This window comes from Sus scrofa, chromosome 8, assembly GCF_000003025.6.
Source record: "Sus scrofa isolate TJ Tabasco breed Duroc chromosome 8, Sscrofa11.1, whole genome shotgun sequence".
In the NCBI taxonomy this organism is placed as follows: Eukaryota; Metazoa; Chordata; class Mammalia; order Artiodactyla; family Suidae; genus Sus; species Sus scrofa.
This window is the reverse complement of record NC_010450.4, coordinates 65,600,252-65,625,738: the sequence shown is the minus strand read 5'-3', so window position 1 is coordinate 65,625,738 and position 25,487 is coordinate 65,600,252. Positions and strand designations below refer to the sequence as shown.

The following is a 25,487-nucleotide window of genomic DNA, read 5'->3' as shown; positions in this document are numbered from 1 at the left end:
ATCTTTTAAAAAATTATTAAAACTTAAGTAAAATTTTAAAGGTCATTAAAATATTTAAATAATTTGCCCCAATAAACTACTTTTCTTTTTTCATTTATCTCAAGGAAAATTTCAGCAATGAGGTTAAAAAAAAAAAACACAAAAACTATGTTCATGAAGGTAGTCAAAACACTTCACATTAGGAGATGGTTTCAGAATCTTATGATGAATCTATTCGGTGTAATACAATTCACCCTTTAAAAGGTACCCATTAAAATTCTTAACAATGAATCTAGGTACTATATTTGCAAGTTTTCCTTAAGTTTTAAATTATATTCAAATAAAAAGTGATAATATACTTTTTATATAGCTACTAGATAAATATACAGGTACTAGAAATAATATATACAGCTAATAGAAATAAAACTTGGTAACACAAGGATATGCTTATGAAATAGCATTAAGCATAAAAAACACAATATAAAGTTATATATTATAACTTGTGAAAAAGACCTATATATGTGAAAAGTATTGAAAGGCTAACATGTAAAATGAAAATGGTTTGTTTAGGTAACTTTTTTTTTTGTCTTTTTCCTTTTTGGGGGAGGGGTCTTTTTAGGGCCGCCCCCAAGGCATATGGAGGTTCCCAGGCTAGGGTGCTAATCAGAGCTGTTGCCGCCAGCCTACACCATGGCCACGGCAACACCAGATCTGAGCCCAAGCCGCGTCTGCAACCTACACCACAGCACACGGCAACACCAAATCCTTAACCCACTGAGTGAGGCCAGGGTTCAAATCCACAACATCATGGTTCCTAGTCATATTCATTTCTGCTGTGCTACTACGGGAACTCCTTGTTTAGGTAACTGCTCAAATGTTCTTAATATATTGTTTATTCTTTTTACTAAAAAATGAATGAACAAACAGAAACGAAAAAGCCAAACCCAGGATATCCTAGGATCTGACGGAATATGTCAGGGAAGGTACAGAGGAGCCCATGCATATTCCTGTTCCTGTTATATGGTTTACACATCGTATAAAAACATCTATCAACAACTGGATACTTCTCAAGCTGCAGTCATGGAGTGGATCCATCAGCTATTAGTTATCAGTGATTTACAAGGTCAAGTTGGAGAATTTTAGAGTTGAAATTGTCCTCTAAGGCCACTCGAGTCAGCTTCTCGCTTTCTGACAAAGTAAGTGAGACTCACAGAGGGATAAGAGATTTTTTTCTTAGGCTACATAATTAGTTGGTGAAAAAGCTGAGACTAGAATTCAAGTTTTCTACGTCAATTACATATTCCAATATCTAGCATTTGTTATTTGTCACAAGTGACCTCAGTATAACTTCCAAATTTCTCCCCCATCCTTCCCAATGCCATAAGACAGGGATATCCTTTCTCACTTCTATGCTATTCTTGCCTCTATGATTCCTTGGGCTGTACCTCTGCCTGCAAACACTGCCTGGCACTCTCCATCCCTACCCCCAAACCCCACACGTACTCATACTACACTCTACTGTCCACTTACCTACTAGCAGTATTGGGTTAGAATTTTTTTTTTTTTCAGAAAACATACCCAGAAAAAGATAAAGAAATTTTTAGTTCCAGCTCTTCTGGTCACTTATCCCACAACTCTGTAACCTACTCAATTACTTCTCTGAATCTGTTTTAAGTGCTTTGAGGAAATCAGTATTTTATCACAGAGAAGGAAGAATCCAAATGTAGTACTATCCATACATGTGTGATAGTCTTTGGCTTGCCGTGGCCAAGAATGAGACAAATGACAACATGATAACCCAGGCAAGAGTGTCCCATCTTTTTTAAATTAAAAAAAATGATGCCACAGCCTGTGGAGCATTTGCAAGCTTTCACAAAATACCTATCACCTGGTATTATGTGTAATCACAACTTACAGGTATAAATAAGTCTTACAGATTTGTGAAATTTCCTGTCCATTTCTGATTCCATTCCACAAGTCATGCTATTGGTTCCAGTTGATTCCTTTAGACTTGTTTAACAAGTTTGGTTTTAATTATGTGGGATTTCCTCCTTTGACTTCTGTTCTTTCATAGATCACACATAATACATTAGAGTCATTCATTTGAGTGGAAATCTCAGAGTGGTCAGATAGCAGCAAAAAGGACAGCCTCACAATTCAGGATTAAAATGTATAGGTAAGTCCTGTTTTTTTTTTTTTTACCTCTGTAGTTCTGAGTTTTTACTATATCATAAAGGATATAAAAAGTGTACAGAAGCTTAAGAAATTTTGGTTGTGCCTAACAATCCTGTAGTTACTTTTCCCAAAACTTCACCAAAACGCTTGGATATTGTTTGGATAATATGCTTGATATTGTTTAAACAAGGTGCTTGGCTGCCTGACTGAATCTTTACGAAATGAATAAACCTAAAGAGATGGCTCAGCGTTATTAAAACGTATCTTTAATAAGGAAGTGCTTTTGCTTTCTCACGTTTAACTTTTCAAAAAAGTCATGTGTGGATTTTAAAATGTAATCAGTAAAAGTTCCCCTTAAAAAAAGTTTTAAAGTTTTTTGATCATTCTGTATTTTCACTCCTGTCACAGCATCATTACTAGCTATTAAATGTGCAATGAATCCTGAAGCCCTCTTTAGGAAAGGTAAAGACAGCATATGTCTACCTTTTTTTATATATACTACAGTATTGTTATTTTCAAGGAAGTATTTGCTGATACACAAGCAAGAACAGTATTTGCCTAGTTTCATTTTCAGTTAATAATTCCTTGACTTTATACGCTTTCACATAAGAAAGCAACAAATTGTATCACAATCTAGAGTTGGATGGTACAATCTCAAAATTGTATATTTTGATGTGTTTGTATCTGCAAGTATATTGTTATTTTGTTTTCTCAATGAACACATAAAAATGATACCAATCAGTCATTTTAAAGGGGAATATATAAAAGCATGGACAATCTGTTGGCTGTGTTAAGTGTAGTTGAATTGACTTTAAATCTCCTGAACTTCAGAAAACTCTTATCAAAATTCAAATATTTTTAATAAAATCTATACACATATGTGCATTTGAGTATATATAAAGGATTAAAAAATGGGCAGAAGTCTGTTTCCAAGAATAAATGTAATTAATGAGAAAATAATAATTTCATATTCATACAAGGGAGGGGTTCAATCACCTGTTAAAATCTATAAAGTAATTGATACATTGTGTCTTCTCATTTTAATGTGAAAATAAATCACAAAAATGTATTTACTCATTGACTAACACTGTGTAAAGCTACACATTTGAAAAAGTCTAATAAGAAACATAGGAGTTCCTGTCATGACTCAGGGGTAACAAACCGCACTAGTATCCATGAGGATGCGGTTCAATCCCTGGCCTCACTCAGTGGGTCAAGGATCCGGTGTTGCTGTGGCTGTGGTATAGGCCAGCAGCTGCAGTTCCAATTTGACCCCTAGCCTGGGAACACCCATATGCTGTGGGTGTGGCCCTAAAAAGACTAAATAAATACAATATAGACACTAATCATATTTGTTGTATTATAATGGTGAGCTTATGAATTATATTTTTACATTATTCCTAAAACTTCTATAACAATGTAGTATGTTTTAGTAATCACAATACAATCTGAAATGCATTTTGCTGAAACATTTTCAATTTTGCAAAGAAATTTCTGATTTAAAAAGAACTGATCCCCATAAATAGCTAAATGTCATTCAAAGGAATGTAAAGGAAAACATGTAAACACTGCAGACATGAAATACATGTACAATTTCAGAATGCCTTGAATAAATCAAATTTATAAATTGATCCATCCTTACAGGAAATATGATAGATACTAAATCAGAGGAAACTTTCCAATCACAAAGAACTCTTCTTTGGACCTGAAGTTTCTATAGAATACATTTTGAAATATTTTATATCTTAAAGATAAGCTGCATCTGCAAATAACCAGTCTTTTTTATTAACCTAAAAATATATAACTCACAATTAGTTTTGTTCATTGGGTGGTTGGTTGATTTTTATTAGAATGAGATAGAGTTACCACATCAAGCTGGTGAAATTTTGAAAATAACTTATGAATCCTCATTCATCAACTTGAGAACCCATGACTAGGAAACAATGCCTTCTGTCAACCTGAACAAAGAGCAGAATAAAATTTTTTAGTGGGGAGGGGAGAGCATATTCAAATGGCCTGGGATTTAAAAATCAGACAAATTTTTATTTTGACAATCTTGTTTCTACAGCAGGCCATCTCCCTGAATTTAATAGTGCAAGGAATGAATTAAAACACACAATTTCCTTCTCTCTTGGAATATTCCCAAAAGTGTAAAGACACACTATACTATCTCCAATTTTAAAAAACCCTCAAACTTCACTATTTTCTAATTCCTCCACGTGCTCTGAGAGGCCAAGGTATCCAAATTAGGTAGGGGAAGGAAGACCAAAGTAATATGTTTTTAGATAATTCTAGTTCATTTTTAGGTAATTTTAGGTAAATCTCCAGGTAACTCTGTGATACCTTTCATTGAGAACAAGCTCTCTTGGATGGTTTGATAGCTTTTATATATAATAAAGACCTCTTTTAGGTTGTCCTCTCCTGAAGGTTGCAAAGATGATGAGTTCCTTTCTTAACCAACCTGTCCAGCCCACTATGAAGAAGGAAATCCTACCACAGGACCCAGGAACCCAGGCAGCTGTGTTATCATGATATAATAATTACTCATTTCAAATCCTGAACTATTCCAGATTTCCTCAGGTCTTAAGAGAATGTTTTGTCCACTGGACTGGTATGAGGTGAGGTTTGGAAAATAGGATGAAGGTTAGAAGGTGGAATTCAGAAGGCTGTTTAAGGAGAGATTTAAGGTAAATAAGTATATATCTGCTCGGGAACAGTCAGTCTTAGCAGGACTCCTCCCACCATAACAAATCTTACTTCCATTTTCTTCCTTTTTGTCCCTGTTCAGGATATGATTAACTAACTACAGAGACATGTCAAAACCAATCAAATGCCATGGGGAAAAAAAAGCATTCCAAATTATGCCTGTTGTTTCAATTCTGGTTTATGGATTGCTATTTTAATTTTTTAAAACCATGCTTAAAATTGTAAATCATTAGGCAAAGAATATATTTCTACATATTAATTAGGCAACTGGACAACAACTTACCTTCACAGTCACAGAGGCCAAAATGATGCATTTCAGGTACAAGGTAGTACCCATAAAAGCCTCCGGCCACATGCGACAACAGTTGTCCATTTGGCCAAAATGTTTTTCTAATGTTGGTACAGACTAACGAGTGGTGATGGCATTATACTATGTGGTGACTTCAGTCACCTAGAACCATATATTCTCTAGCAAATTCTCTTGTATCCACTGCTAATTTGTTCTCTGAAAGGCACTCAAACTATTTCCTCAGAAATCTGTTACTTGCCTGACTCATGACCCTCCAGCTCCCAAGACGGAGATGGTTGATACCTGTAAAATAAATCATGAGGACAAGAATCTATATCTATTGTTCTAAGGGAACTTAAAGATACCCTCCTATTCCTTAAAAGGTTGCTCCAACTTGAAAAATCTTCTCCTGAGCAAAGAAAATTTGCCATAATTTCCATTTTTCAGAGTATTCTTTAAATATAAATTCTGCATATGCTCATGGTATGTAAAATTAAGCACCATCCCAAGTCTAAAATCATTCATAGGGTTAAAAAGATCATTGAAAATAAAACTGTCTTTGGAAAAGTTTATGCTGATGAATAACTTAGCAGAAATATGCCATTTATTTCAATGGCAGATTCTATAAAATATTTATAAGATCCATGTGCCAAAAATATGAACAAGCATATCAGAGATTGATAAAAGAATATGTGAGCTCAGGTTTCAAGTCAATGGCTAAAAATAACTATTGAACATTTTTTCTTAACCTAGACAATTTTTTTATTCTGAGTGAAACAAATTAAAACATATAGTTTTCTTCTCTACTGGAATATCCCTTTTAGTACAAAGACACACCATGCTATCTCCAGTTTCACACACACACACACAAAAATCCGTCCTTTGATCCACACCCCTTCTCTAGTGACTACTTTCTCATTCCCTGCCCTTAATGGCAAAACTCTTATAAAAGTTTATCCAGACCCACTTCCTCCATTTCTTTCTTCTCCCAGTCACTTTTTTTACTTTAAAAAAAGTTTTTATTATGAAATATATCACACATAAAGACAAGCCTAAAAAATGAATCTCTGGTTACTCCATTTTTTATGAAAAAATAACATCACTAGAACTTCAGAAGACCCTGTGGGCCCCTTCCCAATTAATCCTATTCACTAACTGTCCTCCCCCCACCCAGCCCTTATAGCCACATCTGGCATTTCCTTTACATACATATATATCCCTAAAGAACAGATCATTTAGTTAGTATTTTAAATTCATTACATGGGATCAAAATTGTTTATAATGTGTATAGTAAGACTACTCATGTTCATAGCTATATGATATTCCATTCTAAGAGTATAACTTCATATGCATCTACTCTTTGGGGATCTTATCATTACAAATAATGCAACTCGGAACATTCTTGAATGGGTCCAGTGGTACAAACATGCAAAAATTTCTCTTGGGGTTTGTTCCTGCAAATGGGGTTTTCTGGACCCTAGGATGTGTGTATGTTTATTTAATCTATTCTCTCTTATCCTGTTACACACAGATTCTCTTCTCCCCCCTCTCAAATAGCTCTTGTCCAGCCCTCTGGTGATCATGCAAAATCCAATGGTCAGATCTCAGAGCTTTATTACTTAAGAGCTTCACAGCAGATCATTCCCTTCTTGAAATACAGTATTGACAAAGTTTCTAAAATATCATGCTCTTCATTTTTCTCCTATAGCAATGGTAAAAATTTCTGAGTTTTTATTACTGGATCCTTCTCATTTTCCTATTGCCAAAATTGTGAGTAATCTGAGGTACAACTTCTTTTCTTCCATAGCTCTACCTACTTGCTGTGTGATTCTACTGGGTTCCATGGTTTTCAATGCTACTTAAGCTCATGATTCTCAAGGGTAGGCAGCAAGCCTCAAGTCCACAACCACCTGCTAGGAAACCCAAAATGCTCTTGCTGGAAAGCAACTTTTAATTCAGTGTGGCAAATAAGCCATTTTGAATCCTACATACCTACTTTATACCTCTTTTATGGTAATTATCTTATTACTCCTTAATGCTTTACTAATTCACTTGTGCATTATTCACCCATTGAAAAAATATCTCCTTTCTGAGTGCCTAATTTGTGTGAGCAGCTGTGTTAGGTGTTAGACATACAGAAATGGAACAGAAAGGCCTGGACCCAGTTTTTATTTTGTTAATTAGGAAGACAGGTACTAAAAAAATTAAACAAGCAAATGTCTATGGAATTACAGTTGTGGGAAGTACTATGAAAAAAATTTTAGGGGCTGTGGTTAATTAAGATGAGTGAAAGCAACTGTCATTAGACACATGTCTTCTATGAAAATCTCAGCAAAGCAAAAGATAGTCTTTATTGAAAATCATAACCTTCCTTGCCAAGAGACAACCATATCAGTAACTAATATGAAAATATGTGATCTTATTTGCTTAAAAAGCTGATACTAAGTAAGCACTATAATAGAAGAAACTAGGAATTTATGGAAGGCTTCTCTAAGTATTATTCAAGTAGAAACTTAAATGCAGGAAACTGATCATGCCAATCTTTGAGGGCCACATTAAGGAGCTGGGATTATATCCTAAGGGAAGTGCAAAATGAAGATCTGACAAAGGAAGAGACATTACTATCTACATCAGAATTTTTAAAAGGTCATTCTGATTCTCTGTAGAGGATGACCACTGTGGAGGGCGGTGACTCTCTTTTGTTTGGGCGGGGTTGTTTTGTCTTTTTAGGGCCGTGCCTGCAGCATATGCAGGTTCCCAGGCTAAGGTTCAAATCGGAGCCACAGCTGCTGGCCTACCCCACAGCTCACGGCAATGCCAGATCCTTAACCCACTAAGCAAGGCCAGGGATCGAAGCCACGTCTTCATGGATACTAGTCAGGTGCATTAACCACTGAGCCACAGGAACTCCAAGGGTGGTGACACTTGATGAAGGGAGGCCAGCTTGAGGCTGGTTCAGTATTTCAGAAATGGAATAAAGATGGCCTGGATAAAAGCAGTGGGAATGGCAATAAAACCTGTGACATATCCAAGTAGAAAGGATGGGACTGACACTCAACTGGATGTGAGGGATGAGAAAGGCATCAAATAAGCTTTTCATATTTTCCCCATAAGTAATGTGGTAGAGGCTGGTATTATTTTCTGAAAAAGTAAATGCCAAAAAAAGTCTATTTGAAGAGGGGAGTTGTGTTAGAAGCAAGAAGACAATCAATTTAGCTTTGGAAACACCAAGTGGGGACATGTGAAGGACACAGATGGACACTTCAGTCTGAAAATCATGTATAGATCAGTGTTTCTTGGAGTGTAATATTTAGTCTGTTTTTACCTGAATCCACCAGGACACATGATTAATAATTAGTTTATCTCTATCTGAGCCCCCCAGAGTACATGTTTAATAAAAATTAGTTTATCTGAATCCCCCGGGGCACATGTTTGAATTGCAGATTTCTGAGCAGCAAGACCAGACCCACTGAAACAGTCTGAGAGTTGGATGCAGGAATTTTCACTTTCACAAACCTCTCAATTGATTGTTTCGCATGCAAAAACTAGAGAACTGTTAGCTTAGAGGGTAACTGAAGCTGATTGAGTGAGATCAACTAGAAAGAAATGTGAGCACCCAAAATAGAGCATGGAGCAGCACCTAACACTAAGGTTGATTAGAGGAGAAGCCACCAGCACTACACATTTAAAAGGGGAATCAGATGGGTTTAAAAAAAAAAAAAAAGTGTGGAATAATGAAAATCAATAGAAAAAGAGTGTTTCAATAAAAAGGAATGATCAAGGGTATGAAATGCTGCTAATGGGCCATATCTTATCTTTCCTCTGAAAGTCATGAGTGCCTTAAAAAAAGGACAATTCTTTGGCTATTTTTTTAAATGTCTCCAGTATCTAACAGAATGGTGTAATAAGTGTTCAATATCTATTGATTTTTCTACCATTCATTCAATAAACATGATGTTAATAGAGTGTCTACTATGTCTGGTGGTTAGATAAGATAGACAGACAGACAGAGCCTCAGAAAAAGAACACAGAGAAAAAAATCAGGAGACAGCTCAGTACCACCATTTAATCTCTCTTTAGATCAGTTTATTCAACTGGATAATGGGTACACTGGAATGGATATTACCGAAATTCTCTTCCACTGCTAACATTCTTTGATTTTGTAGAATGTTACTGCTCTTACAAAATGCCATTACAAAAAAATGATACTACTTGCAGCTAAAGCTGGGGTCTACTTAAAAGAGGAATGTATAATTTACCATTTATTGAATACAGGACAGAGTTCTGAGTACTTTACAAACAGGATCCCACTTAATTCTCACAACCCTCTGAGGCATGTTTTATCCCCATTTTATGAATGAGGAAACTAAGGCTCAGAGAAGTTTTTGCCACTTTTCCATGGTTACACTGTGTCTGACTGATTACAAAACTTATCATTGTTATTATTGTACTATATCATCTTTCTATATTACTTGTAAAAAAAAGAAAAAGAAAAAAGGAAAAAAACAGGGTAAATAGATGTATCTGTTCAGGAGACAGAAAGGAATGTTTCATGTGTTTGGTTCTCCATGCCCACGTGAGAAGCCACAGCAATGTCCACAGAGTAAACAGGCCTCATTTCCACCATCTAAGCCATTCTCTCATTGTATAAATACACTTAAAAACAGACCATCAAAAACTTCAGGAGATACATGGAGAGCTAATCACAGTCAGTACCTCCCCCCATTTATTTCATTTATTTGACTGACTGGACAGTGACAGAGGGCCAAGTGCCAGACCATATTCTAGCTCGGTTAACATAATTTCAACGTATTTATCCTCACAACAACCTGGAGGTAGGTACTACTGTTACCGCCATTTTATAGAGAAGGAAGTGAGGAGCAGTTACACCCCAGGTCGCACAGCAGCTATCTCTTTAAAGTGGAACATATCCCATTGTGGTGCAGCGGAAACAAATCCAACTCGGAACCGTGAGGTTGAGGGTTCAATCCCTGGCCTCGCTCAGTGGGTTAAGGATCCAGCATTGCCATGAGCTGTGGTATTGGTCGCAGACATGGCTCGGCTCTGGCGCTGCTGTGGCTGTGGTGTAGGCTGGCAGCAACAGCTCCAATTAGACCCCTAGCCTGGGAACCTCCATATGCCAGGGGTGCAGTCCTGAAAAGAACAAAAAAAGCCAAAAAAAAAAAAAAAGAAAGAGAAAAAAGAAAAGAAAGTGGAACATGAACCCATGTAGCCCAGCATCAGAGTCTGCTCTCAACTGTAGTCTCTCTCTCACAGAGCTTATTCCACCGAGGAGGGCAGGAGGTGATGTGGGGACAGATGGATAAGAAACTAGTAAGCAAACATTCTTTTTTTTTCTTCTTTAGGGCCGCACCTGCGGCATAGGAGGTTCCCAGGGGTCCAATCGGAGCTGTAGCCACTGGCCTACACCACAGCCACAGCAATGTGGGATATGAGCCACGTCTGAGACCTACACCACAGTTCACAGCAACACCAGATCCTTAACCCACTGAGTGAGGCCAGGGATCGAACCTGCGTCTTCATGGTTCCTAGTCGGATTCGTTTCCACTGTACCACAGTGGGAACTCCTCTAGACAGACATTCTTAAGGAAATAAAGTGTTTGCAAAAATTGAGAGTGTGTCAGAGAAGGGAATTTACCTAACGGAGTGGTCATGGAGCAAGAAGGAGCCATCCATGGGAAGCAGGGAAAGGAAAGAACAGTGTGAAAGTGATAAGGAAATTCTCTGATTCTTCATTCGATGCCAAAGGAGAAAGCTGAAGTAGAGGGAAGTGATCTGCCTAATAATCTCTTCATTAGTGCTTTCCCTCCTGCTACACAGACTGCTTCCTAAGATCAAAGAGAAATCTGCAGCATTTTTACTGAGTTCTGAGGAATACATTCTATTGTGTAGACTTCAAAAATATTACTGCCATTGACCTTGGAACTCTGCTCATTTCATTATGACACAAAATCATCCTGGGAAAATAATACTGAGGATCTCAACTCTCCTCTTCAAAAAATCTGGGCAAGAAGCCACCAGGATTAAGTCCTGAAGCGTTTGAATACAAGATGTTGTTTTCAAATACATATTGATGCAACTAAATATTACTCAAGAGCATTTGAAAACAGCTAATCTTGGGTTTGGTTCATGATTCATGACAAGTTATTTTTTTTTTCCTGTGAGAACAATTATCACTTACTGGATATAGTTAAATAGAACTAACCCTGATATATACATATGGAGTTCTGATTTCAGTCTCCATTCCTTCCAAGTTACTGGTAATAATCCTTAACTAGCAGCCCTGAGAGAACAGTTCCAATAACTTTGTGGATTTCTATTCTGTCATCTCTCATTAACTTACTTCATCCAGTTTGTGCTAAAACGTCTTTCTTGCTTTAGACCCTTTACTAATACATGTTTACTTAAGCCTTTAATGAAACACTTTTCTTTCTTCTACCCTATCATTCACTGCACCTCCTTTCTGGCCTCCCTGTTCCCTCCCACCCCCAAGTAAGCAGTGATAAAAACCTGGTATTTGTCTTTCCATACAAATTAAAGAGGATTGTGAAGTTCCCTGTGGCACAGCAGGTCAAGGATCTGGAGTTGTCACTGCTGTGGCGAGGGTTCAATCCCTGGCTTGGGAACTTCCACATGCTTAGATGCAGCCAAAAAAAAAAAAAAAACAAAAAAGCAGGACTGTCTCCTTGCAAATTGTTAGTTTTTTTTTTAATATATTTGGGTCTGTATATAACAGCCAAATCAAACACTGGAGGATGAAAACATTTGGGGCAAAATAATGCTGCCTTACACTTCCCTGGAGTGTGAGGTCCCAAATTTCTCATCTTACTGGGACACATTCTGTAGAAACAATGAAACAAGAAAGAACCTGATACCTTCAATTTAGCATCACAAATCAGGTCACACTGATGTATGTAGGAATAAGGGCCCCTAAATCCTTCAACCAATTTCCTATAGGAAGCACATGACATCTAGTTTTATGTTAGGGTCAGTCTATTTTGACAAAACAGTAAGTTAAGGTCTTGGGCATTTCATAATGATCTTATAGCAGAAAAGGATTGTCTCTGTACTTGGACTTTAGGAACAGGGAAGAAATTAGGAAGACTTTAATAAAAATCACTCTGTTCGGTCTTAGAGCTATTCTGATCTAACTGTACCTAAACCTCTGTTATACAAAATGGGATCCCTGGACTAAAAGCATCAACGTCACCTGGGAGCTTGGAAATGCAGAATCTTGGGCCCAACCCCAAATTCACCAAATTTAAACTTGCATTTTAACATGCAATTGATAAACACATTCAAATGTAAGAAGTACTAAAGAATACAACTGCAATTAAAACAGGGAGAGTCTCCTAAGTATCCAAAATAGAGAGCGGTACAACAAGCCATACCTTTGTGTCTTCCTATGTGAATGAGCACACCCTCTAAACTGGCTGTGCAGCAGAGTTCCCAGTCCTCTCCTGCAGAAGAACTTAGTGCCTTGGGCAAGTTCAAACTCACAGAGGAGCATCTTCTTAACTGAGTTCAGTATTTTTAGGTACTTAAAAATAAATGTTTCTGTGCTCAGGTAAGTTTGGGACATACTTCTGTCTAGTTAGTTCAGGCTGCATAAGAAAGGAAGAAAGAGGAGAACTGGGTAATGTGCAAAAAATCAATTTTTTTTTTTTTGTCATTTGGCTGCTGGGATTTAAATATTAATTTTTCTGTAAGACTTCTCAGCTTTTTTTTCCCACCCTGACAGGTAACAGTAATATGTGTGACATACTCCTGTGACTCTATCTAACCAGGCTTATAAGCAACAATTCCCAATGTACTACTACAAACTCCCCTTTAAAAAAAAAAAAAGTGATAAGAAAGTTATGCTAGAACTATCTGCTTTAAATTGTGTAAGAAGTAAATCATTTCAAAACTCTGATGCTTTAACTAGTATTTGTAACAAAGTGCTTGCTATTGTTGTTATTAACAATAACATACTACTATATCCCAACACCTAGCTGAGAACTGCTCTCAAGGAAATGGCACTGAAACTTGAACTGAATAGGTTACTGAGTCCTTTTCTGTCTCTGTGAGTTTAAGTTGATTATTCTTTGAAAATCTGGTAATTCTGTTATTGCAGTAAGTTCAGAATCATTAAAAGATAATTTGAACAGCCTTTCTGAAAGGTAATTAGGTATCATAAAGTTCACTTGTTTAAATATACAATATATTTAATATATTTATAGAGTTGTGAGACCATCACCAAAATTCAACTTCTGAATATTTTCATTATCCCAATAGACACATTTAATTTTAAAAATTAACCTAAAATACACATTTTTTCAAACACCATTTTGATAATAAAATCACAGAGTTACAGTATTGTTTTTTTTTTAATTTGCAGAAATATGACAAAATAGCGTTGGTGCCAATAAAGGTTAAAGATCATCTTCAATTTAAAAAAATTAAAGGAAAGAAAATAAAAGGAAAGAATAAAGAGAAGGGAAAGGAAAAAGAAAATCTAGTTTTTGAAAACTAAGTCTAGATAGGAAAAAGTAGTATTTGGAGGAAAAAAGACAAGGAAGCAAATCTTCACCTAAATAGTTGTTTCTTGCTCTGAAGCTACTGTGGGCTCAATAGCCCTGTCGATAGCTACCTACACTTTCTAGAGCTCAGACAGAATACCAACATGGAAGCAGCAGTGCCCTCTATGTGCTAAGCTTTCCTTAACATTAATCTACAAAAAAGAAAAGATCATGTAGGACAGACTTAGGTTTGTGGGGTGGTAGAGGGAGGCAGTGATTGGGAGCCTGGGGTTAGTAGATGAAAACCACTGCACTGGAGCGGATGGGCAATGGGATCCTTCTGTATAGCACAGGGAACTATATCTAGTCACTTGTGATGGAACATGGTGGAGGATAATGTAAGAAAAAGAAGGTATACATGTATGACTGGGTCACTTTGCTGTACAGCAGAAATTGACAGAACATTGTAAATCAATCATAATAACAATTTTTTAAAAAACCATCAATCATGGAGTTCCCGTCGTGGCGCAGTGGTTAACGAATTTGACTAGGAACCATGAGGTTGCGGGTTCGGTCCCTGCCCTTGCTCAGTGGGTTAACGATCCGGCGTAGCTGTGCGCTGTGGTGTAGGTTGCAGACGCAGCTCGGATCCTGCGTTGCTGTGGCTCTGGCATAGGCTGGCAGCTACAGCTCCGATTCGACCCCTAGTCTGGGAACCTCCATATGCCACGGGAGCGGCCCAAAGAAATAGCAAAAAGAAAAAAAAAAAAAATCCATCAGCAAGGAGACAGTCAGTCGGGACTCTCTCTGTTACAGCTGTTAGTACTGAGACACCAGGTACCCATTCTTTGACAGTGGTCCAGTCAACAGAGCATTGCTCCCATCACTTTATGAACTGAGGGATTCCTAGAGAAATATTCTTAAAATATCAGCATTGTAAAGTTCCAGAAGTACTTCCATTTGTTCTGTTGTTTTCAGATGCCCTAGGCAGGCTCACCTTTGCAGACAGTGCAGGAGTTTACCACAGTGCCACTGAGTCTGTGGGCACACTGAAAAGGCTCCATAATCTCAGTTACAAATGCAGAACTTACCCTTTGGACAGATGTACAGTCCAGCAAAGTTGGCCTTCCTTATAAAAGCAAATGGATATTAAGTTCAGCTGAGCAGTTATCAGAATACACTTTTAAGTCTTTAAGCGACTGTTAGTCAAGAATCTTCAAATTAATTATGCAAGGCCAACTGTATTACTGAGTATGGAGGTATATGCTGAGTTAAGAAAACCTGGCCAGCTTTAGGGATCTGTGTCCAGCAGCCTCCTCAAACCTTCCTCAACAGTCCACTCCATTCTCTTAACCAGACCACCTGCTTGAGGAAAATGAAACATGAGTGGGACAATTCAGATATACCACTCCTTCCTTAGTCTAACGTTAAGATACATATCAAGCAGAGATCAGAAACAGTATTGCTTTAAAATTATGGGTGCAGGGCTTTATTAGAGCTCTGATTGAAAAGGAAAAAAACTTCAATTTTTTTTTTTAATAAGGCTTTCACAGTCAAGAATTTCTTTCCCTGAAAAGGCCTGTGAAATCAGCCTATGAAAAGAGACTCCTGGTTTTTGGCATATGTCACATTCCTTTCTAGTCTTTTCAATATCAGAATCAATTCCTGCTTCTGGCCAAAGCCTTCCTTGGAATAGTTCTTGAATATGTTGAATATAAAGAAAACGGAGTAATGGGACCAATCTTAAAATAAATACATTATTCATGAGAAAGAAGGAAGGGAAAATACCTGCCTCCATGGAGTTGGGGGAGACAGACAATAAACTAAACAAGTAATATGGTTTATTAGAAGGCTCTACGTGCTCTGCAAAATAATAACGCAAGAAGAGAGGATGTGGGTGGGGAAGCAATTTTAAACAGGGATGCCTCACTGAGAGGCTGTCATTGAGAAGGTGCCAATTTACCAAAGAATTGAAGGAAAGAAAGAGGGAGTGAGTCCTGGGGAAACTAGTACAAGAGCGTTCCAAGGAGAAGGAACAGCTGGCACAAAGTCCCCGAGGTGGACAGAGCCTGTCACGCTAGAGAAGCAGCAGAGAAATCTGGAGCAGAATAAGAGGTGGACAGAGAAGCAGGAGATAGGGTCAGAGATATAAAGAAATGTGGAGTCACATTAGAAATACCTAGAAGTAGCATCACTATGCAGCACCAAAAAATTGAGACAAAAGGGTTATTTTGGGTGTCTGATAAATATTTCGGCTCAGCAGTCCTAATCTTGAAGATCTAGATAGTGTTAAAATGTACAAAAAAAATGCAGTCCCATGCAAGAACAGCCTATGGCATTCAGCAGGAAGCCTTCATCAGGGTGATCAGTGTGGCACCTCAGGTGGTAGAGCTTGTGCCAAGACCATCTTGTTTAAATTAGATGCTCAACTCTATTACTTTCTATGGGGTAAGAGGGGCAGATCTGTTACTACAAAAAAGAACACGCTTGCAAAATAGCAAATAAGCAAATTTGTAGAACAGCAAATAAGAGCAAAGGCTCAGCCTATAGCTGTGAATAAGTGGGAAAAATCTACAATGAAACCTTTGACTTGGGTCTCATACTACCACGCCTTAAGTAGCCAAAATAATCGGCTACTGAAGGACCACTCCTACTCCATTAAACCATCAACTGACAGTTTAAATTACCATATGTTCAATCACCCAGCATGAGTAGTTAGTTACTTATGTTGTTTCATTCACTTGACTATATGTACCTCTTTAAAGCATAAGCTAGTAAAAGCAGTACAGACAAAATTTTGTAATTCTTTCTTTTCTATTTGTAAGCCACAAAAAGTCATGATTCAATGCATTTTTGGTCTCACACATAAAATTATTTCACTTAGGACAATGGTGTGATTATATGTGTTTAATAAATATTAATTGATGGCTGCCTAACTTATATATATTCACAATGATTTTCATAATGCCAAGGGCTTTTCCTTATTACTGGATACCCAAGGCTCTAATAATTGGATGTTTCTTATGAAATCAAATTCTTATGTATCTGCATATCTACCTAGACATTTACACTGTAGTTTTTTTAAATCCAAATGTAGTTAGATGGGTTGCTTTCATACGCTCTTTTTCAGAGCTTTAAATTACTATTTCTCAGATAATTGCTTCAAAAAGGAAACCACACTGGGAAAGAATATGAAAAAGAATATTCACAGCTTGTTGTACACCAGAAACTAACACAATACTGTAAATAAATTTTACTTCAATCAAAAAATAAAAATAAATAAAATGCTTGGGGAAAAAAAGAAAAGGATACCTTCAGTCCCAAGATATTTTCCCAGGCTAGACTTCCCTTTTCAGATAACTGCCAGGAATTACCATACAAACACTACTAGTTACTAAAACTACATGTTATTAAAATATATGGAAAAAACTCAAATTGTATATTCATGGAACTAATAGAACCAAGCCCTAAGTTACTCAGACTCAGCCCTCAAGGTCTCATCTTGGGCTGCTTCTCTTGCCTCTGGCTCTGCATTCTGTATGGGGTAATGGTTCCAGTCTTCCACGATCTGTGTCTTCCTCAATCTCTCCTTTCCATCCTCGAAGTCCCTACAGGACCCTAGGCCTGTCCCATCCCATTCATGGCTAATGAGCGAGTCTCCACAGTGAGACCACTACCTCCCAACTCCCTCCCACTGCAGCCCAGTCTTGCCACCAGATGAGCCTTTCTAAAACACTGCTGTTTTCTCAGAGCTCTTCATTTCAAAACCCTCAGTGATGCCCTAAAGCAAAGACCCCAAATACATCACACTGAGTGTCTTCTATAATCTCAATTGATAGTATTTTTCCAGACTATTTTCCCTTTACTTGCCTAAAAGGGAAATACAGATGCAACTGCTGTTTCCCAAGCACACTTTGTACTTTCCATCTCTTCTGTGCCTGTTTCTTCATCTACTCTGAAGTCCTGCCCATCCTGCAAAGCACAGCTCACATGCCGCATGTCCCATGAAGATTGGTAACAATTCCTTCTTCCTTTAACCAAAAGTTACTTCTCTGAGCTCTCAATTTTTATAGCATTTGGAGGGCTTATGTGCCACTTTTTACCTACCACTCTAAAGTTATTTAAAGAGCTTAAATTCTTTTTGCATGCCTGGCAAAATAACAGGTATGTAAAACCAATGAATATTTCTAAGTGAAAAAAAAATAATGACTATAGTTTAAGTGTAGAAAACTAATATCAACTTTCTTCTACTACAAAAAGTACTTCAATGGAGACAGCTGAGGATATGTTCTTTATTTGGTATATGTGTGATAACACCAAGGAGTCATTTGGAAGAAATTAGGGCTCATAAAAAATGCTACAACTAAAAATATAAATTAGACAACATCTATGAGTATGAAGCATAAAATAAAAGTGGAGATAGAGAAAAATAGGTAAAGTTTAACATTTTAAATGGAGCACAATTTTTCTCTTGATATTATAAATATGGACGTGGGGTAATAAACTGAATAACGAAAAGAATTTTACCTTACTCCAAAGGTGCCTTGTGCTTCTTGAGCACTGTACATGGCATGCGTATTATCTGCTTTAATTCTCACAAAATCATATGTGGTGGGTATTAGTATCACCTGTATATAGCTAAGGGAACTAAGACTCAAGATCACAACAGTTACTGGCATAATCTTTCTGGTATACCTTAGCTGTCCCTATAATAATGTCTTAAATTCTGAAAAATTTTATAGAAAACTGTCACATATGTTTTATTTGGTTCTTTTTGGATGGGGAGGGTATTGTTTTACTCATTTCAAAAATGAGACAATGGGAGTTTGGAAAAGCCATGACTTACATGAGATCTCATAGCTTAGATTTGACACAATAGTTGAATCCATATCTCCCAGCTCCAGTTTAAACAGTGTGCTTAGGAGTTCCCATCGTGGCTCAGAGGAAATGAATCTGACTAGTATCCATGAGGATACAGGTCTGATCCCTGGCCTCGCTCAGTGGGTTAAGGATCAGGCATTGCCATGAGCTGTGGTGTAGGTCACAGATGTAGCTCAGATCTGGCATTGCTCTGATGTAGGCCAGCAGCTACAGTTCCAATTCAACCCGTAGCCTGGGCAACCTGTAGCCTGGGAACCTCCACATTTGCCACCGGTGTGGCCCTAAAAAGACTAAATAAATAAGCAAATAAAAAAATAAACAAACAGTATGCTCCTAAGTGTAAAGTCAATTACAGGAATCTTTTATATCTCATTTAAAAAACATGACTGATGTTAGAATGAAGGAAATCTCAAAAAGAAGAAATTATTTTGAATTTCCTTACTTATTGCAGAAATACAGAATTGATATACAGAATATATCACTCTTTTTCAACATAGCTAGGTCCAAATAAATTAAAATTTTATACACTGTGATGAAGCATAAACTGCAATTTTTCTCTTCTCTAACAATTGTTTAATACAGCCCAAGAGGGAGGTCCCATCGTTGCAAGTTCCCATGGGTGGCGAATCCGACTAGGAACCATGAGGTTGCGGGTTCGATCCCTGCCCTTGCTCAGTGGGTTGGCAATCCGGCGTTGCCGTGAGCTGTGGTGTGGGTTGCAGACGCAGCTCGGATCCAGCGTTGCTGTGGCCCTGGTGTAGGCCGGAGGCTTCAGCTCCGATTAGACCCCTAGCCTGGGAACTTCCATATGCCGTGGGTGCAGCCCAAGAAATGGCAAAAAGATGAAAAAAAAAAAAAATACAGCCCAAGATATATCCTCAAACACTAGAACCCAGTGAATGTTTTAAAATCAAGTAAAATTTCTATAAAGCATCTTATATATTTCAATGATGTAATAATAATAAAATAGAGAAAAAATATCCATGAACTTCTAGTATATGAAAGATTCCTTCAAGTCTAGAACCAGTTAGACAAAGTAAAAGTAGAGTATCGTAGAGAAGGAATTTATTTTTCTACCAGTAACAAAGATGGATTTGTCTTCTTGTGGTCACACCTTCTCACAGGGTTGATTCTGTGGCCTAGATTTGTTAAAAAGAGCCAGAGAGGGAGCTCCCATTGTGGCTCAGTGGTAACCAATCTGACTAGTATCCATGAGGATGCAGGTTCAATCCCTGGCCTTGCTCAGTGGGTTAAGGATCCAGTGTTGCCGTGAGCTGTGGTGTAGGTCACAGATTCGGCTTAGACCCTGCATTGCTGTGGCTGTGGTGTAGGCCAGCAGCTTAGCTCCGATTGAACCCATAGCCTGGGCACTTCCATTTGAGATGAGTGTGGCCCTAAAAAAAAAGAAAAGAAAAAAAAAGAAAAAGAGCCAGAGTTTCAGGGTAGAGCCTGAGTCCTAGGAAAGAAAGAATTTAACTGGCCTGTGAAGCAATTAGCCCACACTCTTGCTTCACTGGCAGTAGGTTCTCCTGAACCTTCAACCCTCAACTCAACCACTGCACATGTGCATACATATGCACAGGCTTACATACATACCTATTAGTCATTTGTATCAATCTGCAAACTTTATGAGAAGAATTTGAATCTCAGATTGGCTTTTCCCATAAGTGGCAGATTTCAGAGCTCTGACACATCATCTCAGGTCTGCTATACGCAGTTGCAGTTTGTGCCACACATATAAATGCTTGGCTCAGAGGTAAACTGGAAGCTGAGATGGCACCTACGCTCCCTGATAAGCTGTCTGCTCCAGAGTAGAGCTTCATGCAGCACAAGGAATACCCCTGAATAATTGTCTCCGTTTCCCAGGGAACATGCCTTTTCCTAATTCTCACAAAAGCATTATATAGGCTTGCTCAGGCGCCCTGCCACTTGTCCAGCCTTGTATCCTCAAGAAGTATAAGGTTATTTATATCTTCGAGGAATATAAATTTATTTAAATGTTACCAAAAATAAAAATAAATTGGAATGTAAATCACTGAGTTAAAAGAAAGTCAGGTAGTACCTTCCAAAGGTGCATCCCCATAAAGTAAGTATTGTGGATTTGTGATTCCAGGATAGGAGTCTTAGCTTACAAGGGAAACCACAGTTTTCAGAATGCATCACAGTCAGTAAACAAACATATTCAAGAAGTCTTAAAACGATGGCACTGACTCTGTCATCATCCATTTGTGCAATCCTGAATAAGCCTCTCTTCTTTTTTACAACATACCTAAGGTTAACAAGAATTAAAAAAAAAAAAAAACTTAAGAAATAAATAATAAATGTGTTGGACTAAAATACTAAAAATAAATAAATAAATGTGTTTTCAGTGATTTGCTGAAAACAGAAAGGGATCCTTTTCCCACAATTCAAATTCAAGAGAAGCTACTCTATTTTCACCTGCTTTAAACCATTGAGCTTCCAAGTCTTTCAAGACTTTATTTGAACAAACTGTTCCTCAACTTAAAAACTGTATTTTGACAGTTTGTATTACCTCCTTATGACAACCACCCAGAGTTAATGAAAGGGGATAAAGTAGAGTAAATCTCTCTATTTTGGAACCGTTTCTCATGTTCTTCCTAGCTCCAACATATAATGTAATGTAAACATGTACACACACACTCATAGATGTGTTTGTATATCTTGTAATACAAAGTCTGTAAAAATATCTTTGAGCTTAGCATTTCTTTTTTTTTTTTTTTTTTTTTTTTTTGCTTTCTAGGGCCACACCCACGGCATATGGAGATTCCCAGGTTAGAGGCCTAATCAGAGCTCTAGCTGCCAGCCCACACCACAGCCACTGTAACACGGGATCTGAGCCGCATCTGCAACCTACACCACAGCTCATGGCAATGCTGGATCCTTAACCCACTGAGCATGGCCAGGGGTCGAACCTGCAACCTCATGGTTCCTAGCCAGATTCATTTCCACTGTACCACGACAGGAACTCCCCAGAGCTTAGCATTTCTTCATATCAACAATAAGGTAGTAAATGGGACAGAAATTAATAGTAATACAAGATAATTAACAGAAAAGTTCCTCCCATCTCAAGCGCCCGTTTGCAGTCTGAGCTTGAGAGACCTAGATTCACATTCCAGCTCTCTTACTCGCTGAGTAACCAAGCTTTTATTTCATTATCTGTAAACAAGGGTTTTTAACAGGGATTAAATTATGTAGAAAAGTTCAGACAGGTACATGGAAAGCACTCAATAGATGGCAGTGATTATTCTCTGATCTACATTTTGGTCAGTATTTTAAAAAAGAACTCACAGCAAACAACCCTATACAAAGTCCCTACAAACTATAGTAAAATTATTTCCTAAGTCCCTGTTTGCAGAGTCCTTCATCAATTTTTCTGTAGCAATGCCTGAGGCAACTCTGAAATGGGTGTTGTGCTAGGAATGGGGCCTCTCCTGGCAGACAAGATACGTCCCCACCTTTCACAAGTTAGAGCCTAGATGTGGATGCCAGCACATGAAAGGACAAGGACTATAACGGAGAAATCCACTGAGCATTTTGAGATCAGATGAGGGACAGCAAGAGGTACCTACCTGGAGAGAAATGAAAGATGTCTGTATATTCTAAGAATAAAATGTGAATTATCAAGGCAACTAAGGTATAACATTTTTCAGGCAAAAAACATCACATTCAGAAGGGGCTGTGACATTTGATCTGGCTGGGGTCAAGCAGGCAGGTGAAGACGTGGCAGAAGATGAAGTGCAGAGGTGATATGGTTGGCCTTAAATGCCACAGAAGGTTTGGATAGCATCTGAAGATTTTGATGAACTACAGACAAATTTCAAATGAAGCACTGGAAGAGGGAGATGTCAGATTTCCATTTTTACATTTTTTAAATCCCTAGAAGGATTTTTAAAGAGTTGATTAGAAAGAAGCAAAAATCTTACATTTCATCTAGATTCTTCTTTTTCCCACAACTGATAAGTGAATCATCAGAGTCTAAATCCTCTAGGGTCTAAATTCAAAATATATGGAGATTCTGACCACTTCTCACCATCTCTTGCTACCACCCTTGTCTAAACTACCATCATCTCTTACTTTGATTACTGAATGGTCTCCCACTCTATCCCAGGCCCACTACTCCCAGCAAAGTGCCCAGAGTGATCCTATTTAAGAAATAGATCTGATGTTACTGTTTTGCTCAAAATCCTCAAAGATATCGTCTCACTCAGAATAAGGACACAAGTGCTGGAGTTCCTGTTGTGGCTCAGTGGTTAACGAATCCGACTAGGAACCATGAGGTTGAGGGTTCGGTCCCTGCCCTTGCTCAGTGGGTTAACGATCAGGCATTGCCGTGAGCTGAGGTGTAGGTTGCAGACGTGGCTCGGATCCCGCGTTGCTGTGGCTCTGGCATAGGCCGGTGGCTACAGCTCCAATTCGACCCCTAGCCTGGGAACCTCCATATGCCGCAGGAGCGGCCCAAAGAAATAGCAAAAAGACAAAAAAAAAAAAAAAAAAAAAAAGACACAAGTGCTTACATGCAAAGCCCTAAGTCTTCCAACCACTGACTCCCTGCTCCTTATCTTTCTGACCTTATCTTCTTCCAATGCTCACCACCCTAACTTTCTTACTCCACTCCAGTTCAGCTGTCAAATTTACCATGTGAGCTCCTGGCTCAGGACCTTCAAACTGCTGTTGGTCCACCTAGATAATTCTCCCTCTGGTATCTTCCTGGGTTGTTCACTCACCTTCTTCTGGTCTTTACTCAAACGCCATCTCCTCAGCAAGGCCCTTCCTGGCCACTCTAGCTCACTTTTCAGCACTCAGTACACACTCCGTTTCCCACTGCTTTGCTTTTTTTTCCTTTAATTTACTTACTTATCTTACTCATTTCTCTACCCGCACCATTAGGATTGCTATGATTTTTTTTTCCATTGTATTCCAGCAATTAAATTTTGCCTAGAACATAGGAGGCACTCGCTAAATATGTCTTCAATTGACCAATTCATTAATGGAAGAAGGGAGACCAGTTAAGAGGCATTTCTAGTAACATAAGATGCTGACAGCCAGAATTAAGAAAGATATAGAGTGAATAGACAGAAAGATTTAGGCAGTAAGATAAGAACCACTTGATGACCTACCTCTTGAATGTGGGAAATCACCAAAAGGGAGCAGATACAGCCAATTCCTGGGTCTTCAACTTACAGTACCAGATAATTCGCAGTGACACTCACAGATATTAGAAGTAGGGGGGCATGAATGCAGGCTGGAGAAAAAGATAGCAGGTACAATTCTGAACTAAACTGTTGTTATATTTAAGGAGTTTATAACTGTTGTTATGTAAAACACTCGTAAGACATCCAGTGCATAACTGAAAATGATGGTGTGGAGTCCAAAGACAGAGGTCTGAGCTTAAGATTTATCTTAGGAAATGATATCTGTGAAACACTTGCTGAAACTAAGGTATAGGACAGGATCATCGAGGAAGAATGTTTATCAGGAGACAACAACCACAGACCAAATCTTTGTTATCATCACTCCTGAAATCTTATTTAAATGGACACAAAATTGTCTTAAAGTCTGCTATATACATACAATATATATCTCAATTTATAATTACCCTGTCATTTTCCTCTATTCTTATGAATAATGTAAAGTTATTGCCAAGTGACTCTATTAATCCACAGCTATATATTGGTTGTCAATGGCAGAAGTTAACTAATATTTCTACATAAATCTGATATATTCAAGTAAGGTATACTTTCATATCAAAATTAAATCAGCAATTATATTATTGCACATTTACTATGTGTAAGGACGAAGTCCTAAAACTCAATTTATAAGCACTCAATTGATGTTGATTCTCTTAGCATTCCTCCAAGAAATGTCAGGAGACATAGGGATCTCAAAGCTTTTCCACCTCTTACAGTGTGAAGGAAGAAATGTATGTCAGAGGAAGTCAGTGTTTTTTATTCTAACCACCATAGTTTCCATTTCAAGCTCTGCTGCTCCTGAGAAATTATGAGTTATTTACTATCTAAGCCTCAGTTTTTCTATCTTCCAAACAGGGATCATCATACCCACCTTTAAGACTACTATGAAGATTGGCAAAAAACATGTACAATGCCTGACACCTAGGTTCTCATAATAAAAGCATAGAATATGTTTTCCAACATTCATATAATTTTCCAAATCAATGAGAGAGAAAGAGAGAAACATGGGGAGGCTGGTTAAATATGTCACAACTGAATATTTGTTTTGCTGTTTCAATGCGAGCACTAAAGATTTTACTGATCAGGATCCTGCTTTAAAAGCAAAGTATCTGCTTGTGGATTTCCACTGCATATGAATACAGTTCAGACAGTGTTAGCAAACATATTTTCTCTGATAGTTTGCAAAGCAAATATTGTACACAAGTTAGTGTGTGTTGGCACAAGCTTTACAATCAGTCCCATACAGAATTCAATGACAAGTTGCACTACTAACAAGAGAGAAAATATTTCTTTAGCTGTTCCTACAGGGTGGAACAACCCATTCTTATGTAATTAATTATGGCTTGTGGGATTAAGATAATTTGAGCTCCACGCCCCTTGTTTATTGAGTCATATGTCTCATGGTGTTTTTCAGCCTTAGCGTTTAAGACGTTTTCCGTGAACTGAAGCAAAGTTGGCTCTAAAGCCATTTTCATGGGAGGTTTATCCAAACTAAAGTATATGCTGACAGTAGCCTTTGGTTTTTGATTTTTGGGGTTTTGGCTTCCAACTTAATCCTATTTTTTAGCAACTTTTCACTCAACACTCATGAATCTTCGCACTCCTGCTCATCTCTGGGATACATTCAGCTCTTGGTTGTTGAGGTGTAAGTCAATCAGTATGAACCACATCTGAGGTATCTTGCCTCCTGCTCTTCTTTGGCTTTCCCCCAATCAGCACCCACTG

General features: G+C 37.9%; 1 protein-coding gene across 1 annotated transcript in view; it reads left to right on the top strand.

The window, feature by feature from the left end:
* LOC100512911 (transmembrane protease serine 11D) overlaps positions 1,954-25,487 on the top strand; it is a 53,353-nt gene continuing 29,819 nt past the window's right edge. Inside the window, exon 1 of the mRNA XM_013978757.2 lies at positions 1,954-2,155. Within this exon, the coding sequence (XP_013834211.1) occupies positions 2,148-2,155 (8 nt within the window). The 5' untranslated portion in view covers positions 1,954-2,147. The remainder of the gene's footprint in view (positions 2,156-25,487) is intronic.